This window comes from Pseudopodoces humilis, chromosome 10 (assembly GCF_049639895.1).
Source record: "Pseudopodoces humilis isolate 2021_Gansu_Grassland_sample_001 chromosome 10, ASM4963989v1, whole genome shotgun sequence".
Taxonomy (NCBI): Eukaryota; Metazoa; Chordata; class Aves; order Passeriformes; family Paridae; genus Pseudopodoces; species Pseudopodoces humilis.
Window position 1 is genome coordinate 30,866,264 of NC_142209.1, and position 22,989 is coordinate 30,889,252.

The 22,989-nt window shown below is 48.5% G+C and overlaps 2 protein-coding genes across 3 annotated transcripts; one reads left to right on the forward strand and one right to left on the reverse strand.

Annotated features, from left to right (window-relative positions):
* Positions 1-3,666: 3,666 nt before the first annotated feature.
* On the forward strand, positions 3,667-14,248 carry LOC102101451 (uncharacterized). The gene is made up of 13 exons (XM_005521318.3): positions 3,667-3,686; positions 4,587-4,992; positions 6,919-7,115; positions 7,996-8,174; positions 8,903-8,983; positions 9,157-9,335; positions 10,057-10,249; positions 11,198-11,289; positions 11,474-11,630; positions 12,133-12,255; positions 12,621-12,763; positions 13,091-13,172; positions 14,058-14,248. Exons 2-13 carry the CDS (start codon positions 4,598-4,600, stop codon positions 14,139-14,141), a joined length of 1,905 nt encoding a protein of 634 aa, XP_005521375.2. The 5' UTR covers positions 3,667-3,686; positions 4,587-4,597; the 3' UTR covers positions 14,142-14,248.
* Positions 14,249-14,255: 7 nt separating this feature from the next.
* Positions 14,256-21,518, reverse strand: RPE65 (retinoid isomerohydrolase RPE65). Of its 2 annotated transcripts, XM_005521247.2 has the most exons (14): positions 21,471-21,518; positions 20,633-20,715; positions 20,151-20,301; positions 19,766-19,873; positions 19,532-19,673; positions 18,842-18,989; positions 18,498-18,579; positions 18,176-18,308; positions 17,919-18,058; positions 16,971-17,100; positions 16,027-16,141; positions 15,826-15,920; positions 15,624-15,735; positions 14,256-15,151 (listed from the first exon to the last, which is right to left on the reverse strand). In XM_005521247.2, the coding sequence occupies exons 1-14, from the start codon at positions 21,479-21,481 to the stop codon at positions 15,000-15,002; spliced, it is 1,602 nt and encodes a 533-aa protein (XP_005521304.1). In that variant the 5' UTR covers positions 21,482-21,518; the 3' UTR covers positions 14,256-14,999. The 2 variants fall into 2 exon arrangements, with proteins under 2 accessions (XP_005521304.1, XP_087916306.1); XM_088060180.1 differs by lacking the exon at positions 14,256-15,151 and having other exon boundaries at positions 15,181-15,735.
* Between the last annotated feature and the right edge of the window lie 1,471 nt (positions 21,519-22,989).

Here is a 22,989-nt window from a genome sequence, read left to right on the forward strand (position 1 = left end):
TTTTAATGATGCAACTACGCTGGCATTTACAGAATGAAAACTCTGCTGTGACCTCAGAGTGGGGGATCAAGTTCCAAGGGGATGGGTGGGAAGAAGGGGGGATGTTAAACTGGTCTGAAGGAGACGAGAGGTGCGTGAGGAAGGTGTGGATCTGCAGATTTGGAACACATCTAACCTCAATTCTTCTTTCAAGTAACATTTTCCTGAAAACAAACACGTCACATCCCCCCAAAGGTGCCGTGAGTAACAGCAGCTCCTACAGCATCGATAGGATATTTACTCAGTGATTCACCCCCTTCCTCCAGTGTTTATCTGCCTGCCCTGACCACATCCAGTCACCAATTACTAGCTGGGAATGGCCTTACAAACCCATGGGCAAGGCACTCGGAGCAGCCGGGCTCAGGCTGAGGCTTTGGTGTCAGCATTCGGTGCCAGGGGTTTGCGCAGGGGAATAAATCCATCAGCACTTTCCTGGAGTTTGCAACTGAATCTGCATCTCCTCTCACCCACAAAGAGCTTTTGGATTACCTCAGAACGCTCTTGGTTAGGCCTTTGAAAGGGGAAGCAGCAGATCTGCATGCAGTTGTTGCATTTCAAGCTGTACAAGAGCAGCGCTCAGAGGTTTCACACACCTGTGCAGGTAAAACCAACAGCTCTTGGCCCATGAAAGTGATTTTTCTTCTGGTTTGGGTGTCATCACCAGTTACCTGCTTGCACAGAATAAAATTCTGTTCTTTTCAGTTCTTACCAGTGCAATTTAGGACAGACTGGCCCCGCAACAGGGAATTGTACACACTATTAATTATGTACACACTGTTAGTTATGTACACGTTATTAATTAAGCCTTAATCAGAAGATAATTCTGTTCCTCTAAGATAATTCTTCTCTTTTTGCTCTGTGCTTTTTTTCCAGGAGTAAGGCAAACCAGAAACTCACATTTCTCAGTGATGGAAACACCAGGACACATAGTTTGTCTTCCCCAAATCAGCTGTGACTCCACATTTGGGGTCATTATGGGATTTTTCTTGGGTTTGTCAACTCTTTGTGGCAGCAGGCTGAGAAGCAGGGAAGGCTAAACTAGAGTTAAAAATACTGTGATACTGTTAAATTATGTGAAAAATAATTGTGGCTAAGGGTTTGATGCTAATATATAATTTTTCAGAAGTGTTGTAATACAGCTCTGTCTCATACAGCTGTGATGAACAAATGTGCACAAAACTTCCATGACTCAATGGATCACCCTCATCTTTTGGCACAGTTTGGAAAGACATCCCTGACTCTCTGTCTGGGGATTTATGAACCCTCAAACCACCCAAAAGAAGAAGCTGAGCAGTATGGGAGCATCTGATACACCCTCAGTGGAAATGCCATTTATTTATTGAGGATCAGGCTCCCAACTTCTCCTGTATCTTCCAACTACTTCGTTTAACTCCTTGTGTTCTCTTGGATCTTCCAGCAATTAAAATAAATAAACTTCTTAATATTTCATCTCAAATCCAGATTCTCCCTCAGCACACCTGCCCAGGCTCAGCTCTTCCTAGATGCATACACACCAAGTGAGAATTACCTTCTTATCAAATTTCTTTTGAATCAAATTTGTTTTAGAATGATCTAAGTCCTGAAAAATGCTGCAGGACTGTCCAAGACTGTTAGCACTTTTAAGTAAACAAACAAAACCTGCTTTAATTTAGCTCAATTTCCAGGCCACCATGGTCAGAACCCAACTAAAAGCTCTTTGGGTATTAAAAAAACAAAATCTAAATATGAAACAGAAGCTCCACAAGGAGGAGGGCTCTGTGGGAACCCTCCTGCCTTTGGTCTGACAATCCAAAAAGTGTGTTCTGGTTTCCCCCAGCATCCGGTGCACTCCAGCAAAGTTTCTAAGTTTAAGCTTCACTCAAAGCTTCAGTGTTCCTTAAATGGCACAGCTCAGCTTGGCTGGCAGAGCTGCAGCTCATGGTAAAGGAAGCCACCACCACATGAACATTTTCCCTAAATGCTGCTCTATATATTCTCAATGCTCAGCTCAGGAGTCGCTAAAATAAGCTCCTGAAATAACAACTTCAAACACTTCACAAGGCTGCAGCTTCTCCAAGGGGCTGGGTTTTCCTACCTCGGGGCGCCTTAAACAAAGGATGCTCCATGCCATGACAGGAGAGGAAGGCTGAGCCCAGCTGGAGGATGATCATAAAGTCAATTAGGATCCGTTGGCTCTCAATTAGAGGATTTGTTATTTATCCCGGTACAAACTGGTGGCTGACGCCTTCTCTCTGGGATAAACAGGCACTCAGAAGTGTGGGGGCTGAAATGTGAAGAGTGTTTCTTCCTCCTTTAATCTGAGCAAACAGCATTTAACTTTCATGAGAATGCAATTAAATTACTCTTTTAAGCCTGAGTGAAAACCTTCTGTTACATACAGCAAATTCTGCCTGTGACCACTGATGCTATCTACTGAAAAACCTGTAAAATAATAAAGAATCAGAGAGTCATTTAGGCTGGAAAAGAGCTTTGAAGTCATCAAGCCCAACTGTTAAACCAGCACTGCCAAAGCCACCACAATATAAGCCAAGAAATTAACAGCAAGTGGTATTTATAGAAAATCTGCAGAATCACATATAATGAAATTGCTATGCAACACCAGTGATTTAGAGATAATGTCTCCTATGGAAGCCTAGAAATTATGGAAAATGAAATAAGTACGAAAATTATAATTGCACAAGAGTCACTGATACATTCACAGAACAGAGAACTCAAAAATCTTATGAATCCAGGGAAATGATATGTGAGTCAACTTTAAAAGGAGCCCAGAAACACCAGGGAACCCAAATCTCACTTCAAACACATATCCAAATGTTTGCATCTGCAATTCCTCCTCCAGGAAGCTGAGCACAGCCACCAACTCTCTGAAACTCAGACTTCTTCAAATAATGTATTCTGCTCTACATGGATTTCTGTCCCCACTCCATCCTTCTCCATTATCACCTGCACCACAGAGAGCACAAGAATTCACATGATAACGCACAGGAAATGCAAAAGATCTCTGTAAAGCTGCACAGTGACACAGTCTCCTCTTCAGCTCTTCACAAGTTTCTCAAAGTGTTGGGAGAAAAGAGTTCTGGCTACACCAGGGAAAGAGGGAAGAAATGAAATGAGCAACAGCCATCCCCAAATTTTAATAACATATAAAACTTATTTACCTACGAATTCCAGCCCATGCTGGATACTTTCATTCACGAATATGTTAGTCATCCCTTAATTATTGCTACCCAGCCTTATTAATATGTATAATACAGATAAAGAGCTCCCTGGCAGGGATGCATTTTAATGAAGGCACTGAAAAGCAACACACAGTAATTTCTAGAAGCTTGTGACATGGTTGACAATAGCAAACCGAAGCAGCCCAGGGATGGGATGAGGTGTAGAAGGAAAAATCAAATTCGTTTTAACATTCTAATGATAAAATTGAGAGGGGACGGGCACAGGGCAGACAAGGAGGGGGACACCCAGGGCTCAGGATACTCGGGGCATGGAACAGCAGGGATAAAGGATGCACATGGCATAGGACACTCGGGGCTCAGGACACCGGGGACAGAGGACACCGAGGGCACAGGACGCCGGGGACAGAGGACACCGGGGGCGGGCCTCCCTGCGGAGCCGCCCCGAGAGGCGGGCGCGGACCGGACGGGGTAAGGAAGGGGCGGTGGCGGCGGGGTCCGGCCGGTCCGGGTCGGGCGGGGAGTGGGGCCAGCGGGGGCCGGGGAGGTCCGGCGGAGAGGCCGCGGCCCCGCGCTCCCTTCCCAGCCCGGGCGGCCCCGCTCCCGGCCCCGCCGCGCTCTGCAGGCCCGGCTGGGCCCGCCCGGCTCGGCCCGGCCCGAGGTTGTCCCCTCACGGCCGCCGTGACACGGCAGGGACTGGGGCTGTCCCCTGATCACCTCCCCGGGAGCAGGGCTGTCCCCTCATGGCCCCCTCGGGAACCGGGCTGTCCCCTCATGGCCCCCTCGGGAACCGGGCTGTCCCCTCATGGCCCCCTCGGGAACAGGGCTGTCCCCTCATGGTCCCCTCGGGAACAGGGGTGTCCCTTCATGACCTCCGTGGGTACAGGGCTGTCCCCTCACAACCACTGAAGTGAAAGTGGCTCCTCACGACCCCCGTATCAAAGCGGGAACCAGTGGTGTCCCCTCACGACCCCTGCGGGAGGACGGGAGTCGGGATTGTCCCCTTACCACCCCCGATGCAGGACTGGAGTCAGGGTGTCCCCTCATGTCCCCTGCGGGAACAGGGGTGTCTCCTCACGGCAGAATGGAGTCAGGGTGTCCCCTCATGACTCCTGCGGGAACAGGGGTGTCTCCTCACGGCAGAATGGAGTCAGGGTGTCCCCTCATGACTCCTGCGGGAACAGGGGTGTCTCCTCACGGCAGAATGGAGTCAGGGTGTCCCCTCATGTCCCCTGCGGGAACAGGGGTGTCTCCTCACGGCAGAATGGAGTCAGGGTGTCCCCTCATGACCCGCACCCCAGGCGAAGGGGCCGCGCTGCCGCTCAGCCGAGGGAATCCTCTCTGTAATTCCTGTCACTCGTTGTCCCTCAGCTCTCGGGGCGATGTGGAGCCCGGCTCCGCTGTGCGCCCTGGGCCGGCGGCGCCCCGGCCCCGCCGCGCCGCTGCAGCCCCTGACCCGCCTGCTCCAGAAGGAATATCGGGAGAAAATCCCGATCCACCTGCTCCAGAGGGAATATCGGGAGCAACCCCCGATCTACCTGCTCCAGAGGGAATATCGGGAGAAATCCCTGATCCACCTGCTCCAGAGGGAATATCGGGCGCTGCCGGGGCAGGGCTGGGGAAGGACACAGCACCTGTCTCCCCGATGCTTTGTAAGTAATAACCCCAAATCCAGGCGGAATCCCAAAACATTCCCGGTTCTAGACGGACGTGTCCCCGCTGTGTACCAACATGTGTTCGAAGAGAATTTAAGGAACAGCGAGGCTGTGATTCAAAGGTAATAAATGGGTTTTGTGGGGTTTTTAAAGTGTTGCTATCTGTAAGGTGGTGTGAGAGTCACTTATTGGCACTTTAGGCACTTTTAACATATTTGTCCCGTGGAACAGTGTAGCTGCTCAATCCCTGGAAGTGTCCAAGGCCAGGTTGGATGGGGCTTGGAGTAACCTGGTGTCCCTGCCTGTGGCAGGGATGAGCTTTTAAGTCCCTTCCAACACAAACCAGTCCGTGAAATGGTGACTGAAGTACCCAAATCGAGGTGCAAACTATTCAAAACAGTGCCATGTGTTGTTTTGCATATATTGCCAAGAAATACTTTTTACAGACCTTCATAATGTTTGCTTTGTGTTGCATTTTGAATGCAAAGACGTAAATGGTGACTCACCCGCTCCTGACCGAGTAGGGGATGGGTGCTGCAATCAATCCATCATGATTTATGGATAAAACGACAAAATGTGTTTTTTGTGCTTGTCCTGAAAGATCAGATGGCAAAATGGCAAAGGCCTTTGTTCAGGGGAGTGATCCAGGAGCTGGAAGCAAAGCTTTGGAAAACACACTCTGCCCTCCTGTGGTGGCATTGAGGATATGATTAAAATCCTTTTCTTCCAAAGTTTTTCCAGCCTCCATGGCGTGCAGGGAGTCAGGTCACAGAGTCACACACAAAGTGCTGTGCGAGTCTGTTTGTCAAACAACACTTACAGTTAAAGGTGATGCTTCTGGGGGGAAAATGTGTTTGAAGTAAAGGAATAACTTGGTTTATTTAAGACCAAAGTTGAGATACCACATTTGTTTACAGTTTATTCAGATTTTTACTTATACGTTGTGCTGCCCTGACAATAACATTGGGTAATCATTTCCTCCTTGTGACACTGCAGTGTACGCTGCTTTTAGTATATCTTCCCAATTTAGTAATTTGTTCCACTTCCCAGTTAATGATTTTTGTCAGATGAAGTTGCTGCAGGAGCTGACAGAGGAAGCTCTTGGCTGGATTATTCCCAAGAGTAGATGGAACATGGAGGTTCATGCTGAACTAGGACAGGCACATTATGATAGCTTCATTATTATAGATTATATTATTGGCATTATTAAACAGCTTTTGAATAACAAAAGTGAAATGTTTGCTTTAAATAATATACCTTTGCTTTTTATGACACCTTGCAAAAACAATAATTTGGAAATGTGAATTTATCTTCATTTTCACATGCCATTTGTGTAAAAACTGTGATATATTTAAGCTCAATCTGCTAAAAAGGTAACTTGTAAGGAAAATGGTTTGGGTTGGGAGGGTCCTTAAATCCCATCTCATCCCAGCCCAGCCATGGCAGGGACAGCTCCCACTGTCCCAGGCTGCTCCAAACCCATCCAGCCTGGCCTTGGGCACTGCCAGGGATCCAGGGGCAGCCCCAGCTGCTCTGGGAATTCCATCCCAGGGCCTGCCCACCCTGCCAGGGAACAATTCCTGCCCAAGATCCCATCCAGCCCTGCCCTCTGGCACTGGCAGCCATTCCCTGTGTCCTGTCCCTGCATCCCTTGTCCCCAGTCCCTCTCCAGCTCTCCTGGAGCCCCTTCAGGCCCTGCAAGGGGCTCTGAGCTCTCCCTGGAGCTTCTCCTCTCCAGGTGAGCACCCCCAGCTCTCCCAGCCTGGCTCCAGAGGGGCTCCAGCCCTGGAGCAGCTCCAGGGGCTCCTCTGGACATGGCAGGATGAACTTCTCATCCAAATCCTCCCAGGGCTCCTCTCCATCCCTTCTCCCACAGATTTTCTCGGCCCAGGGCCAGGCCCTGCACTTGGCCGTGTTGAACTCCTGAGCTTCCTCCAGCCCCACCTCTCCTGTCCGTGTCCCTCTGGAATCCATCCCTCCCCTCCAGCGTGACCTCACTCATGGCTTTGTTCCCATGGACCGAAACTTTGGGGTTTTTTTCCCATCAGGTACTCGGAATTGCTGGAGAGGGTGAAGAAAGGAGGAGGAGAAAAGGCCATCCTGCGGCACACGCAGCTCAACAAGAAGCTGTTCGTGCGGGAGCGCCTGAGGCTGCTCCTGGACCACGAGGATTTCCTGGAGCTGTCCCCGCTGGCAGGGCTGGACATGCCCTACGGGGATGTCCCTGCTGCCGCCTGCCTCACGGGTAATGGGATGTTTGGGGCACTGGGAAAGGGAAACGGCAGGAAAAGGGACTCATGGAATGAACTTTATGGGATATTTCAATATCTGAAGCGCTCTCCTAGGAAAAGTGAATGCAAGGTTTTATCCGGTTCTTATTCCCAACAGGGAAGAGTTCAGCCACTGGTGTGTTACTATAATGGGAAATCTGGGTGAAATCTTTGAAAAAATGGTTTTTAATTTCTTCTAGATTCAGTAGTTCTGCTTAGCACTTACTAATTTTTGTCTCAAAAAATGTAGGGTGATGTGTCAAATCAGCCTCTTAAAGGAGAGGGGACACAGTTACTGTGAGAAACAGGAGCTGTGACATACATTTTGAAGTGTTTTTCAAATCACAGACACTTGCATTTTCTATGCAAACATTGTCTCTTTAAACTGGAACAGCTCTTCAAAATGAAATGGCATTGAAATTCAATTAAATTCAATTTCATTCAATATCAGTGAAATTGTGTTCTGAAGAGTGGTTCCAGTTCAAGAAGTAACTAGAAGAACAGTATGAAACCCCTTTTATTCATCACAGATTGTCATATTTTTCAGTTTTGTAGGGGTAATCTTTAATTGCCTTCCTCTTTATCTCAAGGGTTAGGAGTCACAGTGTATTTTTTTCTGTTACACTGCCACCAGAAGTAAGTAAATTTATTTGAGGTTCTTCTGTAATTTAGATTAATTATAAAATACTATGATTCCAGAGAAGAGTCTAGATTTCTTCCCTGTGTGGTATTTTCAAGTTAACTTGGAGCTTCTTGATGTAGCATTACTGAAAAAAACTCCTGAAAAAGTTTTCCTCTTTTGCTTTGCCTGTTGCTTTAGAGAGTCCTGATAAATACCTTTGGTTCTGCTTGCAGGAATTGGCAGAATCTGTGGGGTCTGGTGTGTCTTCATTGCAAGTGATGCCACTGTGAAAGGAGGAACAATTTACCCAATTGGAGTGAAAAAACAATTAAGAGCCCAGGAAATTGCCATGGAGAACAGGCTGCTGTCTGTGCACCTCGTGGACAGTGGGGGAGCCTTCCTCCCCCTGCAGGTACTGCTGGCACCTTGCAGAGCACAAAATATCAGTATTTGTTTCATCACATCGTGCACCTCCCACCTAATCAGAGGTTAGAAACTCCAGTGAGTGTGCTGAACTGCTTTTGTGTCTAATAAATGAGTGCATAGTGGGAGGAGCCTGTTTTCACTCCAGTATCTCTGGATTATACTGTCCTGTTTGTGCCAGTGATGCACTAAGCTCTGTGGCCTTTAAAAGTGGAGCTTTTGCAATTCTGACTGCAAAATAAGAATTTGAACAGGTTCTTTTGCAAAATGCAGAGATCATCCTCTCATGGAGACTGCAATTGTTCTCTCTGCACACTGAGGGCAAGCACACAGGAAGAGTTTTTACCTGGAATTGTATCCAAAACCAAGTGAAAAAGGAAATTGCTGAAGGCATTTGACACATGAAGCAGAACTAGCACTCTTCCCTTCTCCACATTACAGTCAGTTTGTGTAGAATATATTGATTTCAGAAAAAAAATCACAAAACTTAACCTGTGCTTTCAAAGCAAATGTTTTTTGTTTTTTTTTTTTTTATTTGACAATGTGTAAAGGAAGAAATACCATAATAAATGTTTTATATGAAAGGTCCAGGAGTGATATTAATGGGGACCATCCCAGTGTCAGTTTTGGTGTGTTTGGGAATGAATGGAGTGAAGAGGAAACATCAAGTTTTGTAGTTAATATTAAAGATCCCTTTTTCTTTGCCCTGTCCCTCAGTCAGAGCTGTTTCCTGACAAGCTGCACGGCGGCAGGATTTTCTACAACGAGGCAATCATGTCTGCCATGGGAATCCCTCAGGTACAGCAGCACGGGGAGTGCAGGGAAGGTGTAAATGTGTAATCAATTTTGTTCTGTCTCTGCTTTGTTCCCCAAGCTGTGATTTAGCACTTTCTGCATTTCTGAAACAACTTTGGGCTTGGCTTTGCCTTTCCCATCCCCTCTCCAGCGCTGCTGTGTTTGTGTCCCCACAGGTGGCCGTGGTGTGTGGCTCCTGTGTGGCTGGAGGTGCCTATGTGCCCACCATGGCCGAGGAATCCGTGATCATTGATAAAATTGGGACACTCTTCCTCGCTGGGCCACCCCTGGTGAAAGCTGCCACGGGAGAAGATGTCTCTCCTGAGGAGCTTGGAGGAGCCAGGCTTCACTCACAGTATGTGGAGTATTCCCAAAAACAGGGAATTCAGCATGCTCAGCTTGAAAGGATTGTGGCATTGGCATTTCAGAGCAGGGCTAAGAGTGGAACCTGTGGTTTGCCTTCTCGGGTTCAGGGGTTTGGGTTAAATCAGCCAAATGGGAGTAAAATTAAGTTACTTATGGGGTGAGGCAGGGACTGGACAGGTTGGATTTGGATCTCTGTTGTTCCAAATACTTCCTGAACTACTTCAGGCAAGTCATTTTCTCTGAGCCTCTCAGGGAGCAGCTACAGAAGAGGGATGCTATCTCCTCCTTTCCAAGTGTTTTCCAGAATACACATATTTAACCCAATTGTGCTACATAGAATACATTCCTGTCTTTGTACCTTGGCTGCAACCACTTATTTTGAAATAATTCCTGAAGTTTGCTTTCTTCTTTTCCCTTTTTGATATTGACTGCAACAACAGCATCACAAAAATAAATTCCAAGGTATTTCTTTAATCCAGATAAACACAAAAGTCACGGGGAAGAACAGCTCCTTTCTGTGAATTTAATTTGGGATTGGGCTGCACAGAAATTCCAGTGAGCAACTGCTTTCAGCTCATTCATACAGAACCAAATCACACAGTATTTCCACAGGGCATTTGGGGAGTCTCATCTTTTTTCACAGAGTTTGGATTTTCCCTCAGAATTCAGAGCTCATTAATTCAAGGCTCATGAATGTCTCTCTCTCCTAGAGTCAGTGGCTGCAGTGACCATTTTGCAGCCTCAGAAGAGGAGGCCTATGAGTGCATTCGTAATGTTGTCTCCACCTTAAACTGTGACCCAGTGCCAGAGGAGGACAGGGAGCCTGACAGCCCCTTGTACAGCCCTGAGGAGCTCCTGGGCCTGGCACCACTGGATTACAGCTGCACTCTTCCTGTCAAACTGGTAAGGGAACAGGGATTTCATTCCTGCATCCTTCACTCTGCTCGATCCCACAGCTCCAGGTGTTATCCTGAATTTGTACCTCATCTGTTGCCAGCCTGCCTTAAGCCTGAGCTCTTAAACAGAGCAGGATGGCAACAGTTCTGTAGGATTATAGAAAATATTTAACCTGAAATGCTGCTGGAGGTGAAATAATGCCAGGTTGTGCCAGTGCTGCCCAGCTGTTTCCATGCACTGCTGGGATGCTTTCTTTGTGTCTTGCACTGAGTTGGCTGCCTTGAGAACATACACCCCTTTCATGTCTGTGTTCCCCTGCCTTTTTGTTTCTTCCCCCCATGCATTCAAGATGATGAAAAAGAAATGGTGAAATTACTCACTGAAAAACAGAAGAGCTCAAATCAAACTTGTCTGAGGTTGGGACAGACACTAAAGCTTAAGCAGAGACATGCAGAGCTGCCCACGCTGTTTTCATTGTGTTCTGCATGAGATTTTGTCTCCATGGATGTGAATCCAGTATCTTTTCCAGTGGTAAAACCCTGCACTTGAGGGAATTGACTGGAGAAAGCTTTGAAGGCAGCTTTTGACTGTATTGGAAAAAAGCATGAACCATATGAACCAAACATTTCTTATGCACAGAATCTGAAATTGCACATGCTGAGGTTTGGTTTCTGCTTTTTTACTTTTTTTATGCACAGGAACAATTGTGCTTTGTAAATCCAAATTAATTTTGGAGTTGGCCTTTGTCTTAAAATACACAGTTTGTAATTAAACTAAACACAAATTGGATGGTTTGTGCATATTGAGCATTTAGCAAGTCACTCAAAGACCCTCTGTGCTCACCTTGCATAACTCAGGTCTGCTGCTGTTTGAACAGAGCATTTCTTTTAGCAGAACTCTCCTATTTTCACTTTAATTTCTCTAGTAACGTAGAGTCTGTACATTTCTTTGCAGATTCTGAGCCGGCTGGTGGACGGAAGCAGATTCCAGGAATTCAAGGCTGCTTATGGAACAACATTAGTGACAGGATTTGGCCATGTGGAAGGGTATGGTTGGAAACATTCCTCATCCAAATGGATAGACAAACATTTCCCAACAGCTTTTGTGTCCTCAGCAGGTTCTACACCACTCCAGACACTTCCAGGGTTCAAAAGGGAGAATCATGGAATTGTTGAGCTTGGAAAAAACCTCTCAGATCATGGAGTCCAACTGTCCATGTTTGTTCTGTAGGCACTTGGTGGGGATAGTGGCCAACAATGGGGAGCTGGTTCACGATGCTGCTCTCAAGGGCAGCCACTTTGTCCAGCTCTGTGGCCAGAGGGAAATTCCCATCCTCTTCCTCCAAAACACTGCTCCACAACCAGCAGGGCCTGCAAGCATCTCACAGGTATGGCAGGTCTGCTTCAATGTATTTCAAACAACTTTTAGTTCTTGTTGTGCCTGAAGTTACATTTTCAGAATTATTAACTGTTAGGAAAACTGTTTTTTTAATTACTCTTGATGGAGCTTCATAATGACTTTACTAACGGAAAGATTTAAGAACATTCTCGCTTGAATTTTAAGCAGGTCTGGGTGCTAATATAGAATGATACTGTTCAGTTATCAAGGCAGGCTGGAAAGTTTGGGATTTGCAGTGCTTTTGACATTGAAATACAGCTTGTTGATTCCTCTGCTAACTCTGCACTCCTGAAAATTGGCTGCTTATCTTTTTAAAGTGAAGGCATTAAAGCCCAGTAGGATTTGTCCTGGGCTAAGCATTAGATCCCAGATCTGTTTCTGCAGAATTAAATAAATCAATTAATAAATTATTTAGAAATACGGGTTTGTTGGGAGTGGAAAGAATCTAGAATAAAGTCTTAAAGGATCTAAACTATCTGTTTTTACTGCAGGCAGAGGCTCATTCCAACAGGCTGAAGGCCCAGGCCTCCATGATGGCAGCAGTTGCCTGTGCTGCTGTTCCCAAAATAACCATTGTCATTGGAGGCTGTTTTGGGAGCGACAGCTACGTCATGGTACGGGTAGCAGCAGCCCAGGGCTTGGGGACACACGTGTCACACTGCTCAGGTGTCACTGCATTTCTAAAACACAGCTGGGGAGCTCTGAGCTAATGTTTAAGTAAGAAATGCAACACGGCATGTGATTGCTGGAAAGTAAAGCTGGAAGAATCAAACGTGGAAGTGCTTGGAATTCAAATTGAAATATTAAAATAGAAATGTTGAAGGCAGCAGGGAGGTGGTGGTTCCTAGCACAGGGTGTCTGTCCTCATAGAAATCCCCCTGTGTTCCATTCTGCATTGCCTTGGGTGTTTCATCCCACAGACACCTTTCCATGATTCGTCTCAGTGAGTTTGTCCTGTTCTTTGGCTTTTAATTTGTAGTGTGGGAGATCATTCAGTCCAAACTTCCTTTTCCTGTGGCCCAATGCAAGAGTTGCTCTTGTGGATCCTCGACATTTCCCCACAGTTCCACCAGCTGGGGACTGGACAGGAGAGGAGCTGGAGCTAAAACAGCTGAAGGCAAAGTAAGGACATTCAATGTAAACCTGACAGGGATTTCATTGTTAAATTACCCACTTTTGTTCAGCAGCACATCCCAACTAATGAAATAAACATGGATCTACTGAAAAAATATTTTAAATTTCCATGTAGTTCTATGTCTTTCTGTTAGGGTTTTCCCATTAGTGCAGAATGGTCAGCTCTGTTATTAGCTGGTTTCTAATTAATTTTAACAGCAATGCTGCCCATTCTCTTCAGATTGATGGATTTGCCTGTTTCATTTGTAATTTTTTCTCACTGCTCTGCTGTTTTTATTGTGCTTTTAAGCCTGTTCAGTTCTCTGCCCTCTCCAGGCTGGAGGAAGAAAGCAGTGCCTTTTACTCCTCTTCCAGGCTCTGGGATGATGGGATCATTCTACCTCAAGACTCCAGGAAGGTGGGTTTTCCTTTTAGGCCATTTTACTCTCCAATCTCACAACAGGTGAACGTGGCTCACTCAGGGTTGGCAAAGTGCTGATTCCAGACCTGGGGCTCCCACTTCTCACTCCATGGAATTTCTCTCTGTAATTCTCATCCTGTCTCTTCCCCATTAGTTTATCAAAAATGTTTCTCTTGAATTCTGGTTACCTGACCACAGCATTTCGTCACTGAACCTCTCCTTTGACTTTACCATAATTTGAATCTTCATCTGAATCCCTTTTTTCCATATGATCACCCCTATCTTCACTCTTTGAAGTTCAAGCTCCTCAGAATTCCTTTTGTTTCCATTCTTTTATCCTGAGATGCTGCTTTTTGCAATTTTCTCCTCCTGCTTTAAATTTGCTGTGTATATTTGGGATGCTGCCCTGTCTTTTTATTGATTTGAAATTGGCAGACATCCCTCCCTCCATTAGGTTCTTTCTGAAAGCTGTTGCCTTTGTTCTTTTATTTTTTTCTTGTTAGACTGTTTATTAGCAATAAAAAAATTCTTCTCAGCACTTCTGAAGTTTGTTTACTCCAAGATCTCAATCTGTCCTGGTTTCAGCTGGGGTTAAATCACAACACAACCCTTCTAAATATGGTACATATTTATGGAACTCTGTGGATGGTAAATATTTTCATGGAGTTTATGGAAACTTTGATAATGAGAGAGCACCAAGAAGTTTTTTTAGTCCTAGAGCCCACTTTATGTGCTACACATGAAAATAAGTGAGAACTGTTCATTTTACCATGTTCAGTGTTTCACAAAAAGAAGGAACAAACAAATAAGTGCAGAACTAATGAGTTTTACTGGGTTTTTTTTTATTTGAGGCTCACTGTTTATATTGTTTTTTTTAATTAGGTGATTGCCCAGTGCTTGGAGATCATGGAACAGAAGAAGTCCCAGGCTGTGTCTCCCCATCCCCATCCCATCATCAGGATGTAACTTCAGCCCCCTCAAACCAGAACCCTCTACAGAACTCTGAGTATAAAGATTTCCTAATTCTTCAATACCATTAATAAAAATGTTGAACGATTGAAGACAAACAAGAATCCCAGATTTTAAATCTGCTGGCAGAAAGTTTTTATTTTCAACAATAGCCTCTTTTAACATCAGCTGCAAGTTTATTCTGGGAGAAGGAAGGATTAAGCTGAACACCTGTAGCACTCTAAGGAAGCAAAGTCAGCCCAAAATTGCTTGATTTTTTTCATGTTCATGTTTTAACATGAAATCCAGAAATCAAGGAACTGCACTTGGACAAAAGAAAGGGAAAAGAGCAAACACACAAGGGAAGGTGTGCAGTTTGCAGCCTGGCTGAAGAACAAAACTCTACCTGCCACCCTCTTGGGATTCCCAAAGCAGCTGTGCCCTGGAATTGCTCTGAGGATACCGCAGCAATGGTCGGGATGGTGTTTAAATCCAAAATCCTCCAGAACAGGCTAAAAATTCTCAACCATGTAACAGAGCACAGCCTGTTGTACACAATGTTACCACTTGTAAAAGCGTTGAGGTTACTCTGCTCTTTCAGCTTCTTTCACTCTGCTGCAGCTACAAAGTTTAATTTTGCATAAACAAAACCTCTCCAACACCCCAAACTTGTGGTTTAACTGGAAATGATACCAAAGGGTGCGTTTAAAAAATACCTGATTAACCATTTTGAAGAATCATTGACAAGACTGAACTGCTTGATCTGAGTTAAGCAGCCCCACAAAGGCAAAGGGCTGTGGAGGGAGTTTGGGTCACCTGTAAACGGAGACTGCACCTTCCGGGAGCTGGAAGAAGCCCGGGTGTTGCTGTCTGTGCTCACGCCCTCTTGAAGAGCCCGTGGAATGTCACGGGAATGTTCACCTCCACCTCGGCCCTGGCCACCTCGCTCATGTCTTTGGCGTTGAGGATGAGGAGGAAGGCGGGCTTGGGCCCTGCCCCCGGGCTGATCACGATGCTCAGCACCACCCCTGCAAGGTGAGAACACCGTGGGTGTGGCCCGGGTGGGTGTGGGCTGTGTCTGACCCCGGCTGGGCAAGGTGAGAGCAGCCCTGGCACTCGGGGCACCAGAAATCCCGGGAGTGTCACCGATGCTGAGGGACACGGGCAGGGACACGGCACAGGCTGCCCAGGGAAGCTGTGGCTGCCCCAGCCCTGGAAGTGTCCACGGCCAGGTTCAAGGCTTGGAGCAACCTGGGACAGTGGAAGGGATCCATGCCCATGGCAGGGGGTGGAACGGGATGAGTTTTAAGGTTCCTCCCAACCCCAAAATTTCATTATTCAAGTTTTAGTTTTCCCGTGTGTTAGCACCTGTCCCATCTCCTCCGGGAGCTGCCTGCAGGCTCTGCCCTGCCCAGCTGTGGCACAGCCTTGCAGCCAGCCTGGCACAGCCCTTCCCAATCCCAATGCCAATCCCAATGCCACCAGCTCCCTCAGCATTACCATCATCTTCCTCCAGCGCATCCGGGTGGGACACAAAGATTGGCTCCGACGGGTACGCATCTGGCTCCTGCCACACCCAGGTCTCCTTGGTTTTAACGTTCAGCTTGCAGAGCTAAAGGTGGGGACAACACAAAACCACAGAGCTCAGAAATAATCCTTGGCGTCCCCAAATTGAAGCCATTCCCCGCTGGCTGGTACTTACCCTGTCTGGGACAAAGTGGTTCAGCCCCAGCCCATAGGTGTACGTGTAGGGCTTCCCACCATACTTCCTGTAGTTGATCTGGGGGAATTCAAAGGCTACAAGGAAACAGAAATGAATGAATGAATGCTGAGGGTCTGTAGGACACGGTGTGCAGGCAGCACTTGGCTGCTGTGGCCTGGGGGAGCTGGGGTGTCGTTGTACCGTGACGTGGCCCTGAGAAAATCACCTCTGGCTCCAGCCAGATGGTCTCGTCACTGCGCAGCGTCGCTGTGGCTGTCGTGTAGGGCAGGGTCACCAGGTTCTTCCCTGTGTCAGCCTGTGACAAAGAGAAATAAATACCCAAGAGAGAAAAGGTTTAGTTTATTTGCACAGAACTGTAGCAAACAGCACTGGACAGGGAGGGCAGAGACGCGCGGCAGAGCCTCAGGGAGCGGCAGGAGGCAACCGGTGCCATGCGCTTGGCAGTGCTGCAAGAACTGTCCTGTTCCTCAGCCTAAACACAACTTCCCTCCCTCCTGAAGGCATTCAGAGGTTTCATTAAGCACTGCCACGTGGGCTTGCACTTCTCACTTGATCCACAGCCCAGTGAGCTCCGTGAGGGGCTCGGCTGACCGGCATCCCCCGCAGCCCTCGGCCCACCCGCCAGCCACCACGAGCAGAGTCATGGAAAGGAAGCCAGCAGCTGCCAGCCAGAGAGCTCTGTCTGTGCCAGGCTGGCAGCTCCAGGGACCTCACATGGAGGGCTGGAGGATTTAACCACACATGCTTGGGCTGTGGCTGCTCCCTCCGTGCTATGAGCAGATCCAGTATTAACTGCATGAACGGTAACTTATGGACTCATCAAAGAGTTTGGGTTGGAAGGGACCTTAGAGCTCATCTCATTTTCCTCACCATGGGCAGGGACACCTTCCACTAGACCAGCTGCTCAGAGCTCCATCCAGCCCAACCTTGGACACTTCCAGGGATGGGGCAGCCACAACCTCTCTTGGCAACCATATAAATAAACTAGAAAAACATTGATCAGCTAAAGAAAGTACAAAGTTTCTCTGAAGGCCCATACTTCAAGTTTGCCCTCTTAATGAAAAGGTTGAATTTGAAGTACAGGGGGCAGGAGGCTGGGCAGGGAGCAGAGCAGACTCCAGTACCTTGTCGATGCTCAGGGGCAGGACGTATCTGCGGGCCTCGGGCTGCGGTGCCTTCTCCGCCTGCCGCTTCACCTCGTCCCAGTTGGCCCGGAGGTTGGCCAGGTACAGGTAGTTGTAAACAAACTCAAACCTGCACCAAACAGCACCACAGAGAGAAACACAGCTGGGCTTTGCAAGCGTGGGGGAAGTGTAGGTGTTTTTTGCCTAAAATTCATAGAAGTTTCGAATGGTTTGGGTTGGGAGGGGCTTTAATGTTTATCTCATTCCAGCTCCTGCCATGGGCAGGGACATCTTCCACTGTCCCAGGCTGCTCCAAGCTCTGTCCAACCTGGCCATGGACACTTCCAGGGGTGGAAGTGACAGAAGCCCCAGTCCAGCTCCCCAGCAGAGCTGAGCTGTGTGTGCACCACAGCCCGTCAGGAAAACCCAGCAACTGCTGGTGTTCAACAGCAAGGGAAGGGGCTTGGAGCAGCCTGGGATAGTGGAAGGTGTTTTATGGTCCCTTCCAACCCGAAGCAGTCTGGAATTCTATGGTTCTATGCCAGGATCAGCTCAGCTCAGGGTGTCCTGGCTGTGCAGCCAACACAGGGTTGAGCTTCGTCATTTCAGTGCCACATTTTTGTGTTTACATGAAGAGCAGCATTTAAGCCTCATGCACACCCTGCTCATTGCAGCCCCAGGAGCCAGAACAGCATCAACCCTTCAGCAGTCACTAACATTTCTTAAAGACAAAAGTAAATAAAAGATAAAAATAATTTTTTCCTGGAAAATGAGTGTCAAGCAGGCTCCCTGCACTTCTGGAGAGCTCAGTACTGTATAGTCTACATGTCACCACGTGTTAAATGGGATGGTGGAGGTGCCAGAGGTCCCAGCAGGGATGTGCCAGGGCAGGGAGTGGCCTGTGTGGTGCAAGGGGAAGTTGTGATGCCCAGGGAGCCTCAGCCTCACCCTTTCCAGGTGCACAGGTCCACGATCAGAAACCCGTTGTCCTCGTAGGTGTTGATGTGGTGGAAGAGGTTGAAGGCCGAGGTGCGGTACTTGAGGTTGAGGAGCCTGCCTTTCTTCTTCTCTGCCACGTGAAGCCACACCTGGAAACCACACAGCAGCTAGGCTCAGGCTCAGGGAAATGAAGGTGAAGCCAATGGACCTCCCAGCCCAGGTCTGGCTGCCCAGTCCAGCCCAGTTTGGGATGGCCCCATGCTTACCCCCATGGTCTCGTTGGACTCGAAGCAGTCCATGTAGTTGGCTCCCCAAAGGCTCCAGGAGGAGAGGAACTTGAGGAGGTTGATTTTCACTGGTGTCTCCACAAACACGATGTAGTTTGGGGTCAGCCCAAAGCTGTTGGGAAATGCAGGGGAGCACATCAGGCTCACTGGGGTCAGTTCGGGCAACAAACATGGGGCTGCTCATCTTAAACACGGGAATCATCGTTCACAATGACCCTGATTTTGGTTAATCACCTGATTTTCATTGCTGATTACTTGTGGGAACCAGTCCCTGGTTCCAGCTGACCCCATGGAATGTTACCTGTGGACATAGGAGGGCTTAAACCTGTCACTGCAGGGGAACTGCACCACCACCTCCGACTTGTTCATGGGGTCTTCCTTGTCTGGAATGGGACAGGTGAGAGGTTATGGAGGTCTCACCCACACTTGGTCTGTACTTACAGCATCTACCCAGCAAATTTCTGCCTTTAACACAGAATCCATCATTTAGAAGCCACCTGGAAGTGGTTTAGGTACAACATTAAAAAAAACAAAACTAAAGGAGCTTGAAAAAAATCTAACTTGATGAGAAGTTTATTTAAAGGATAAAGAAATGAATCATAAGGGGAAGGTTTCCCAGCTGGCTCAGAGGTGGGATTGACTGACCTGCCTGCAGAGGAGGAATCCGAATGATGTTGTAGGCCAGGGCAAAGTTTTTCCCGAAGCAATTCCCGATGTTGTAAACGGTGCCGTCGTTCTCAATGTGGGGATGAGCCGTTGCCCCATTGACCGACACGTATTTACAGAGATCCACCTGGAGAGCAGCAGGGACAGAGTCAGGAGCTCCCCTGGCAGGGGGTGGGAAGCTCTGCGAGCTGCTGTGAGTCAATGCAACAAGTTCTTCTCAAAGTCTGCAATTGAGCTCTGATTTGCAAACCCCAACCCAAACCTGACAATGCTCCAGGGGCTGGAGCTGCTCTGCCATGGGAGAGCTGGGGGTGTTCAGCCTGGAGAAGGGACAGGGCCTAAAGGGGCTCCAGGAGAGCTGGAGAGGGACTGGGGACAAGGGATGGAGGGACAGGAAGGCAGTTAGATGGAATATTGGGAAGAATATCTGTGAGAGGTGTGAGGCCCTGCAATAGAATTCCCAGAGCAGCTGTGGCTGCCCCTGGATCTCTGGCAGTGCCCAAGGCCAGGCTGGAGCAGCCTGGGACAGTGGAAGGTGTCCCTGCCATGACAGAGGTGGCACTGCATGGGCTTTTAAGATCCCTGCCATCCCAACCCATTCTGTGTCTCCATGATTTGTGTTTTAGTTTTACTCCTCCACACCTCTGTTGGCCCAGGACAAAGACCCACCTGCTTGATGGTCTCCAGGGTGTCTGGGTTAATCCTGGTGATGAAGTTGGTCTCAGTGCAGGCATAGTAATCCTCACCCACAGGGTAAACATTCACCAGGGCGTTATCCGTCACCTCCACACCTTTGAAGTAGGAGAAAAACCTGAGCAGAGAAAACCAACAGGCAGTCAGGGGCTCCTGGGAAGCTGAAACTCCGTAGGACATCCCAGCAATGTCTGCAGCAGCCCGAGGTACCTGGAGAAGATGTTCTTGCAGGGGTCTGGGTAGGCGTAGGTGCCAAACTCCGTTATCACGATCCTCTTCTCCGTCATGGCTCGCACGTAGGCGTCGGTCCGGACAAACCTGGGAGGGCCAGGAGGAGACAGTCTGTTACAGGTGACACCAGGCTGTGCAATAAATACAAATATTCCTTTGGTGAACCTCCTGAGAGCTCTGGGAGCTCTCCACAACCTCACATTGCACCTGGAGCCGGGTTTAGTGATATCGCTGCTAGAGCTCTTCCAATGACCACATGGACTCAAAACAACCAGTGTTTCCCACAGGCACAGCCCCTTCCTGGCATTTCAGACAAGCAGATGCTTCCTTATTTATTCCTTTTGCTTGGAAAACTGGCACATACCTTCGGTGGTAGGTGACGTGCCCCTCCTTGAAGTCGAACTTGTGGAGCAGTGCCTGGCCATCGAAGAGGTGGTAGAAGGGCTCAGAGCCCACCTCGAACAAGCCAGGACCACATCTCAGGAGGCTCCCTCGCAGCCAGGTGGGAATCCTGCCTGTGGGAGAGGCAGAGCAGGGATGGGCACGGAAATCAGACCAAGGAATTTTTATTGTGGTAGCGAGAAAATCAAAACTTCGACTCATTTTCTAATTAAACTTAAATGTTTAAACACACATGAGCTCTTTCAGCTTTGATTTCTTCACCTCCTCACCAAGACATTCGGTATTGAGATGTCTAAAGAGTTCCCCACCCAGTCTGGCCTTTCTCTACCCCAAATCAGCAGCCCTGTGAGCTATCACATCGAGTCTTGTAACGCCTCTGAGCCCTGGAGGCCGCTGAGCTGCGGGAGCAAAGGAGAGCAGGAGGAGGTGAGGCCCCAGACCAACCTGTGACGTGGGCAGTCACTGGAGAGGACAACTCCTCCACTGTCTCAAAGAGCTTCTTGTAGCCTCCAGCGGGGTGCTCCACCCTGGAAGGGGCACAGCTGGGTGAGCCCAGAGCCCCCTCCCAGGGAGGGATGGATCTCTCTGGACGGAACGATCCATGACTTGCAAAGAACTTGAGGGAGGAAGGAGAAGCACCTTTCCAAGGGGAAAGGCTCTGAGGCTCCAAACAGCTACTGAGAACTGTCCTGAGCACCAGGAGGGACAGGGACACCGAGGGGACAGCCCATACTGCAGCCCAACAAACCCAGGATACCCAAATCATCAGAAAGCAAAATCCAGCTTGTATCTGCCAGCTCTTGGAAAAGACGTTTTTTTTTTTTTGCTTTTCTTTTTTTTAAAGAAAAATATTATTTGTTGGGTTCCAATTTTATCTGCTGCAAAGCCCATGAAGACACACCAGGCACAGGCTGGTGAACTCTGCCCAAAGAAGCTGTGGCTGCCCCTGGATTCCTGGAAGTGTCCAAGGCCAGGTTGGACAGGGCTTGGAGCAGCCTGGGACAGTGGGAGGTGTCCCTGCCCATGGAAGGCGGTGGCACTGGATGGGCTCTAAGGTCCTTCCAACCCAAACCATTTCAGGATTCTACTCCAAATTCTGGTCAATCCCCTGGAAGCTGGAGGTGATCCTGTTCCCCCAGACCAGAACCACACCTTGGCATGGGATGTGCCAGCACGGACACACAGAGACCTCCCCGCTTCTCCTCCTGTCCAAACCCTGCTGCCCCCCAGCCATGCTCCATCTGGGATGTGCTCCCACAGAGGGGAGCTCAGGAATACTCACTGGCTGTACATCCTCCCTGAGCCTCCAGAGCCAAGCACGGAGCCAGGGCTGTGCTGGGTATTTATGGGGTGCTGAGCCCTGCCCAGGGCAGCCCCGTCCCAAAACAGCCCCCACCAATGAGAGCACCCCGGGAACAGAGCCGGCTTTCAGCACCAAAATCCTCCCCGGGCTTTGGGAGCTTTTGTCCTGCTGTTCACACAAAAAGGGGCTTTCACTGTTTTTCTGAGACCTAAATTCTTCCCAAGCAGAAGTGATTACAAAGGAAAAAAACCCAGGGAGGAGTGAAGGGGAGCGCACTGGAGCCGTGCCGGGGGCTGGCAGCGGCACTCGGCTCTGCAGGGCCCGTGCTGGCTCCTCCAGAGCCTCACCCGGGACTGATGTGACACTGGAGATGCCAGACGGAAGAAAATGCCAGTGGCAAACATCAAGGAATCTCCTGAGTTGGAATGACCCACAGGGATCATTGATCCAACTCCTGCCCTGCACAGGCACCCAACATTCCCACCCTGGGCATCCCTGCAGCGCTGTCCAAACGCTCCTGGAGCTGCTCTGGAGCCTCGGGGCCATTCCCTGGGGATCTGGGCAGTGCCAGCAGCCTCTGGGGGAAGAACCTTTCCCAAAATCCAAACCGAACCTCCCTGGCCAGCTCCAGCCGTTCCCTGGGTGCTGTCTCTGTCACAGGGAGCAGAGGAGGTCCCTCAGGAGGAGCTGCAGCCCCTTGAGGTCTCCCCTCGGTCTCCTCCAGCCCCAGCAGTAGGAACCACCTCTGGTAAGAGTCAACACTTATGAAACCAATGGTGCTGGAAAAATAATTTCAAAGCTTAACAAGTTCTCAGTTTCCTGCTGTCCCCTCACAGGCAGAGGATGAAGGTGTTTTGCCACCACATCCATCCAGGTGCTGCTCCCACACAGATGGAAACAGCTCCAAACAGGGATCCAAACTGGGCTGAAGGGACAAAAAGAGACATTGAACACCCCTGCTCCATTTGCTGCCACAGCCAGCACGTGAGGGTTGGCTTCTTTCCCTGCTTTTGTTTGCTTGCTCCCTCTTTCAAGGCAGTGTCTGCACTTGGACAAGGGTTCATTGAAGGTTCCTCACAGAAAAACCAGGAAACTGCACTGAGCTCTTGATTGAGGCCTCCCATTTACCCTTTCTGTTGAAGAACCATCATTATAATTTCTCTATTTATTCCCATTTTTTGGTTAAGTTCTGTCAAAACCTTAGAAGGGGACATTAAATAACCTGGATCAAGAACTGGGAATAATGAGGGCAGGCCTTTGAAAGCCAAATCCTGGGAAATGTGAGCTTCTCACCTAATAAGTTACATAACTGGAACACTACATAAACAAACCATTTATGCAACGTGGAATGGGGTGCGAAGCACTGGGAGCAAGTTCAGGCAGGTGCTGAGTGCTGGAGGAGGTTGGTTACAGCTGCCCCCTGCCCTGAAAGCACAAAGTTACCCACAGGACATTAAGGCATCATTAATATTGGCTAAAATTAGGGTAATTTGGGTTT

Bases quoted from the DNA above. Each gene is read 5' to 3' on its own strand.
- LOC102101451 (XM_005521318.3), top strand. From the start codon at position 4,598: ATGTGGAGCCCGGCTCCGCTGTGCGCCCTGGGCCGGCGGCGCCCCGGC. The intron at 9,336-10,056 runs GTATGTGGAGTA...TCTCTCTCCTAG, and splicing joins GGAGCCAGGCTTCACTCACA to AGTCAGTGGCTGCAGTGACC. The intron at 10,250-11,197 runs GTAAGGGAACAG...ATTTCTTTGCAG, and splicing joins GCACTCTTCCTGTCAAACTG to ATTCTGAGCCGGCTGGTGGA.
- RPE65 (XM_088060180.1), bottom strand. The intron at 18,990-19,531 runs GTGGGTCTTTGT...GCTGCTCTCCAG, and splicing joins CCCTGGAGACCATCAAGCAG to GTGGATCTCTGTAAATACGT. The intron at 15,921-16,026 runs GTACAACGACAC...GTTTCCTTGTAG, and splicing joins TTTCTCAGGGCCACGTCACG to CCTTTGAATTCCCCCAGATC.